The sequence below is a fragment of the Anopheles coluzzii genome, chromosome 2 (genome assembly GCF_943734685.1).
Source record: "Anopheles coluzzii chromosome 2, AcolN3, whole genome shotgun sequence".
NCBI lineage: Eukaryota > Metazoa > Arthropoda > Insecta > Diptera > Culicidae > Anopheles > Anopheles coluzzii.
The window spans coordinates 104,047,165-104,054,168 of NC_064670.1; the positions used below are offsets into that span (position 1 = coordinate 104,047,165).

Here is a 7,004-nt window from a genome sequence, read left to right on the forward strand (position 1 = left end):
TGCTTAAGACCGGCTGACCCAATTCCCGCTGCGCTAGTATATCGTGAGTTTTTGTTTTTGTTTTGGGTGTGCATTTTGTTTTGCTGTTGCCACTAAAACACCTTTCGAGCGAGCAAAAGGGCAAGGGTAAAGTGTAATGCAACTGTGTAAACATGTGTAATGCTTTAATCACTCGCCACCCCGAGTTCGGGTTGATTGGGCCTTTTCACATGGCTGAACCTGACCTTTCTGGGGGGCGTTGATAGTGGCAATGCGACCAGTGGCGACCGTTTGGATGAACGCACAATCTAATCAAAGCTGCTCATCATGTGTGTCATGAGAATCGTGCCACGGTGTGTGGTGCGATTCATGCGAGCTTTTATACTGCGGGAGGGCGCTCTTATTGATGATGGTTTTTGTTTTAATGCCATCGCGGTTGGTATGATGTTTATTGCACGCGATGTACCTCTAGATTAGACATTTAATTTGCTATTTCAATCTATGCTTGTGTGTTATTATACTACCGACAAATAGCTACTCTACCCCATAAGGCACGTTATGGGTGATTGTACAGAAACAATCAAGTGACAACCCGTAGCTTTAACCACTTCCCACCAGCAGCAAGACTTTTCAATTTATACACCTAAAAGTACAAGTTTTTATTCTGTTCCTCAACTCGATTCTGATCATAGGATTTCCTCTATCTGGCTGCATCTAGCAGCGCGACCTTACCAACCGGTCGCCGGCTCGAACATTATCGAAGCCGGTTAATTAACTCCGGCTTGAAGCCCTTTCATAGCAGCAGCCGCTTGTTGCGGGGAATTGTTTTTTATTTTTGTTTTATCGCCATCACCAGTCTATAACCCGTTTTGGACGAGTTTCAGGCTTGCAATAACCAACTGGTCCTCACTTGGTCTTGAATGGGCTCGAGGGATCGAGGCTGAACATTTGCAGTGCACTGCGTGCGTACAGAACGCCTGTACTGGGTTGTGCATTTTTTATTGCCTCGATTCTTTTTGTTCCGTCGACCTTCCCGAAGCTCTCACTCTCACTTTCTATGCTCGATGGGGAAGGCAGTAGCCGGCAGCTGTAGGGTTGAGGGTTGTACGATGCTGCTCAACTGACGAGTTGAATCAGCGAACCGTTAAATGCAAGTGCAAAGCATCCAGCGCTTTCCGACAGTGGTGCAGCACGGCGCTGGTACATACAACTTTTTGCAAAGACAATCAAACATTGTCTGGATTTGAGTCCTCATCTTGAGTCTTAATTATGATGGTTTGAGTATGAAAGTATTGTTGAAGATAATATATAAGGTTTGTTTGATAAAAATAATACTTTTGTATGTTAACAGTACGTGCTTTGCGATGTGTTTCTTTTTATTATTTTTTTCTTATTATCGTCCTTCACCTTTCCATGCTTCTTTTGTACTTCTTCTTTTATTCTTCTTGTGATTATTTTTCTCCTCTTTTTTGCCAAATATTAGTTTTATGTTTTTTTCAAACACTTTTTTTGGCTTAACAACTGTTGTCGGTCAAACCCTGCCAGCCTGTATCACTACTTGTGGGCTTGGCTTTCAGTGACTTATTGATTCCTTCTATAGCAGAATAGCCAGTCCTACGTATGGTAGTACGGTCCATTCGGGGATTGAACCCATGGCGGGCATGTTGTTAAGTCGTTCGAGTTGACGACTGTATCACGAGACTGGCTTAATTCATTTACTTTCTATCTTTTTATTTCTGTTTCATTCATGAACTCCATATTTCCTTTCTATATTTTTTAATTATTGGACTGCTTCTTCATTTTGTGAGAAAATATCATAACATTCATAAATTAATAAATAAAAAATAATAAAAAAAGCATATTTACGTAATGTTTTGATAGAAATGTTTAAATCCATAAATATAAAAAACACATACACAAGCATAAAGTTTAAATCTACAGTCGTTAAAACACCACCGAAAATCGAACGCTTGTACCAACTCACTTTTCCCTCACTGTATCATACCGGTCTGGCGGCATCATACACCGCCCAGCCAGCACCCAATGGCTCATGCAGCATACGCGCATTGCGCGAGCATTTTCGCTTCTCCTTCCGCCCTTGCAAGCTATACCGAAGACCATCCCACCACAACGCACCAGAGACCGGACCGGACAGCGCAGCGCAGAGATTGCAAACGAATGGTCGAAATTTAACGTTTGCTGCGCCACACAAAGTGGCTCAGTTCGCTGCCCGTCGCTGAACCAGTCGCACCCAGTGTATCATACGGTCTCGCAAGCGCAGAAGCTAAGATACGCTAAAGTGCTACAGTGCGGTGTGTGTGTGTTGTGATTAAGACAAAGAGATTGAATTTACCGGCCCTCTGTTCGCCGCTTGACGTAGCGTTGAAGTCACTAACGTGCGGTTTCGCCCATTGTGCTTTATTTGTACTGCAAATTGTACCATCCCGTCAGCAAAATGGCCAACAAAGGAAAAGTGAGTGTCGAATGGTGCGAGAGAAAGCGTAATGTTCTAAACGGTTGCCCAAATGTTTACTTATTTTGTTAAGTGCATTGAACTGACGATCATCACGATCGGACAGCCTGCGTGTGTAGACATTATTGGATCCAATCTGCAACTGGGTCATGATCCAGTTTGCAGCCGTTTTCGTTTGCGCGTTAGATCTTAAAATGTGACCAAATCGTTGGCCCCGGAGGCCGTACATGGAACGGATGAAGTCGGTGGACGCAAAGGTGTTACGTAAAGTCGTAACGACCCAAACGGTATCGTGCCATGGTCTTGTGCCATGCGCGGGCTTTACCGGTGAGCCACTGGTACGGGTGAATGGCATACATTGGACTGCCCATATGCGAGAGAAACCGTCGTTGCCAATGCCGGCTATCTAATGGCTTACGGTGGCGTTTGTTGTGTTTTGCAAATATCTTTGAATGATCATGGTTAAGATATGAATAAAAAGCAATTCAAAATAGCGATTTAACACTAGAAAGCTTGTAGAGCTGTACAATACAACATGTGTTTATACAGCATTGAAGTAAAACAGTATTCAAAATTCCATTCCAAAGGAAAAAACGTTGTCTCCTGAAAAATACCTCATCGCATTACAATTTCATTGTATATCCTCAACAGTGATGCATACCATTCAGCGATAAGCAATTCCATTCCCACCCGAGAACAAAAAGGCACGCACTCCTTCCAAAGATGAAAAGCATTCATTCGATCGCAAATTTTCGTTGCAAAATGTTTGCTCCAACAATTTCTCACAGTAATTTGATTGCTGCGTTGCAGTGCAGGCATATTCGACGACAATATTACTCCTCTACTCGGTCCACCGCTCCTCGCTCGGTTGGTCGGCATTTTATACCGCCTGCAACCACAATACATGCAACTTATTCTGGCGCGTTTTTCCGTTGGAACCAATTCTACCAAACCCCAAAAGTTGTGCTCGCAGCGTGGGCACAATTGGAGATACATCTCATGCCATCCGGTCCGTTTGAAGTTTCGAAGAGCAGCACTCGCTCTGGCGCAGCATTTTACGCAGCAATTAATTAAGGGACATTTTCACCCAACCGGCTAACGGTTAAGTGGTGCAAATATTCCGAACAGTGCCCACCGTGCCGAGTTTTATAGTTTGACGGTTTGTTCCCAGTACTTCCATGGATTTACTTGTCTTTTTGGTTTATTTTATATTTTATATCGTGCATGATGGATTGACACGGTAAGTAAAATTCAAACAGACTCGCTACAATACAGCTAAACTTTTGCATGCGCAGTGCCAAACCACTGGAACGTTCCCGGGGTTTGTTCAACGCTCCAACCTGCATGGGTTTCGTTGTTCGTGAGTGTGTGTGTGTGTGGTTGTCGAGTGGTGAACGGGCAGAGTATCCTTGGTAGAGCACCGTAAAATTGTCACTCAATGTTAAATAAAATCTCACCACTCCAATGGTTGACCAGTGGTGTAGGTGTAGTTGTTTCTGTTCTGTTGATGCATTCATTCACTTATTTATCCAACGTGACGAGTGTATCTCGTACGGAAGAGAAAAAATGGGGAGAGAGGGTGAAATTAATTTTCCAAACTGACGCAAACATAGCCCATGGAGAGCTGGGGAGTCAATTGGCCGGAAAAAATGGCCACCATGCACCGGACCGGGACAGGAAGTGTGTTCAGCATCATTTAATTTTGAAGCCCGACTCGAGAGGTCCCAGAGCCATTTCGGACTCAATGTATACACCCCTCGCCCGCTGGTAAACGGTCACGTAGTCTTGTGGTCTGCTTGTGTCGAAGAATGCGTCCCCTAATCACGCCTGCACTCTCTTTCCCCCCTCGCTCTCTCTTTATGCGTGGTGTGAAATGTGCCAATCTAAGCAAATGCGTTCTAAAGCTGTGCTTAATCTGGGTGAAATACGCAAAACATATAAAATTGGAACAGGAAGGGGCGAAAGAAAATGTGCACCCACACACAGGATAGCACAGTTCTACGGGCCAGTTGGCATTTATTTCAGTTTGATGGCTCCTGGAACTACTTGATTAACTATAATTTTCCCAGGGTGGGCGGAAGCACAATCAGTTTAATGAGTGGGAAAAAAACATTAAAAAAGAACTGTTCTTGATTCGCCTACGGAAGAGTAACATAATATATTCTTTCTACACTGCTTGTAGTTCCCAGTGAGCAGGGCTTTATATTTTTTTAATGTATTTCGAAGTAATTAATTAAAATAGTTTTAAAATAACTTGAAAATAAATAAGAAATTCAATTCAAATAATCTTATTAAGCGAAAACACATCAATTGTTAAAACATTACAGAAAATGTATTTAAATTAATTCATGTAAGCTGTCATCTGTTCAAGCCACATTGCAACCGTTTAGCAACACCCTAACCAAGCACTTACCAAGCAGCAAAGCACATGCTTCTTCAAATAAATTGATTAAACCTACCACCATCTTGTACCTCACACTTTCGCCCTCAGCTCACGAGCAGCTGCATCCGCTTCGCCGCCGTTGCGTTGGTGCTGTTTGCACTGGCCGTCACTGTCCCACCGTGCAGCGCCCGTCCCGCCATCGAAGGGGACGAGTCGGTAAGTACACCAGAACAACACACACACACACACACACACATGCCATATCGTTCCAAGTGCACCCTCAAACATGAACTCCCTTTCGGTTGTCGTTTTTCTGTTACAGGCTGACGGTAAAATTGTCAATCAGAGCGCAAACATTAACCTGCCCCGGTCGAGCATACTGGACAACATATTCAATGTAACGGTTTTTTTTGCTTTCTTGCACTGTGCTCAAAAGTTGAACTCCATACTGACGATATGGCTTCTCTCTCTCTCTCTTCCTCCCGCCCTTTGCCAGATCCCAATCCAAACGCTGAAGGCCGTCAACGATCTGGTGCAGAGTATTGCCGGAAATTTGCAGCAGGCCGGTTCCGGCAGCTACTTCCGGGCACGGTCAAGCAACGTGCGCAACATCAACGTGAACGTGGACGAGGAGGAGGAGGCCGAGGGCGCGAACGAGACGGACGGCAAGAAGAAGAAGAAACTGGAGGAGAAGAACTAGACGAACTTGCTGGTCCGCCGGTCAGCGTTGCGGTCTGCACTTTGCATTCCAGTGCCGCCCGTCCACCCGAAACACCACACAGGAAAGCAGGAGCAGGAAGTGGCAAAGTTACATGCGGCTAAAAAGCCGCACCAAACATACCCACGGCGGGCTGATTGCAACGTAATGGTTATAATTTGAACAAGCACGCTGTCCCCGGTGCAAATTTGTGTAAATACTGATGTTTCTGTTTCTGTGATCGATCTAGCAGGGGGTTCTTTTAGGAGGGGCGCGTTTCGACGAGTTTCGGGCATTTTAAAACCGATTTTACCCGCTCGAAAACACACATTCATACACACATTCAACATGCGTGTTGCGGTAAGAACGAAATTAAGTGCGCTTATTTCCGACGAATAAAACCGCCATATCATCTCACCTTTTCCATGCGTAGCGCACGTGTGTGTTTTATTGAACCTTGCGGGTAACGGTGTCAAAGGGTGTCGAGTTAAGCTATTCGTGGTCTGATGTACAAGAGGACAGAGAGGGCGCGTTGGATTGTTGCTCTCAAGATGGAAGATTGTTCTGCTTGTTAGTACTGAACAGTGCCCGTGCGTCAGTGCGGAATTGTGTTCGGTGCCTTCACTTCCAGGTGCCGGCGGTTGGTTCTGGTAGCTTCGCTGTCTTCAATTATCAGCAGTGAGGTTGGAAAATTATACACCTCTGATGGAATAGAATCATCTCTGCTTGCTGATGCAAATTGATGTTGTGGTGATGTTGATGAGCTCAATTAAATGCGATGACCTTCAATCCGAAAAATGAGTCGAACGGGGGAGAGATAAACAAACAACAATAATGCTCGTACTGAAGGCGGTGGTACATTAATGATTTTAATCGACAACGTGAAGGTCTCAGTAGAGGTTAATTTTTGTTAACGTTAAACATTCAGAGTTAGCAAATCAAAATAATAACTATAAATAACTATATGTTTAATAACTTAAACAAACATATTATAAGATTATTTATAGTAGTTTTGATTATTAAAAAAGCTCTTGAAAAGCTTGCTTTTCTGAAGAGGATCTAGACGATTTCAACATTTTTTTGTAATGAACGTTTAACTTGCACTCATATTTCATTCAAATTTTGAATGTATATTTTACAGTTTATCATTATCATCAATTCATTTACAAACCCACACAATATTAATGAAATTTTCAGTAACGTACTAATAATTTAAAAATAATTGAAATTTTATTTTATTTAAATTTCTGAACGCTACTGAATAGTTTCGAGAAAATCAATTTTCCACTGTACGCCTCCTTCCCTCAAAGCTTCCTTCATTTTTTTTACTCTTACAGTGTGTGTGGCAACATAAACCCTGCCTGCCTGCATGACCTATTGCACCGAAGTGCATCGTGGCAACCATTAACCTCGTTTGGCTAATGCACTTGCCCACCCGTTTCACCCTTAATGATTGCTGAAGGCCGTGCCAT

At 43.5% G+C, this 7,004-nt stretch overlaps 1 protein-coding gene across 1 annotated transcript; it reads left to right on the plus strand.

The window, feature by feature from the left end:
- The first annotated feature begins 2,178 nt into the window (after positions 1–2,178).
- On the plus strand, positions 2,179–5,954 carry LOC120952636 (uncharacterized). Its single transcript, XM_040372062.2, has 4 exons — positions 2,179–2,452; positions 4,944–5,051; positions 5,158–5,232; positions 5,332–5,954. Exons 1-4 carry the CDS (start codon positions 2,435–2,437, stop codon positions 5,533–5,535), a joined length of 405 nt encoding a protein of 134 aa, XP_040227996.2. The 5' UTR covers positions 2,179–2,434; the 3' UTR covers positions 5,536–5,954.
- Positions 5,955–7,004: the final 1,050 nt, after the last annotated feature.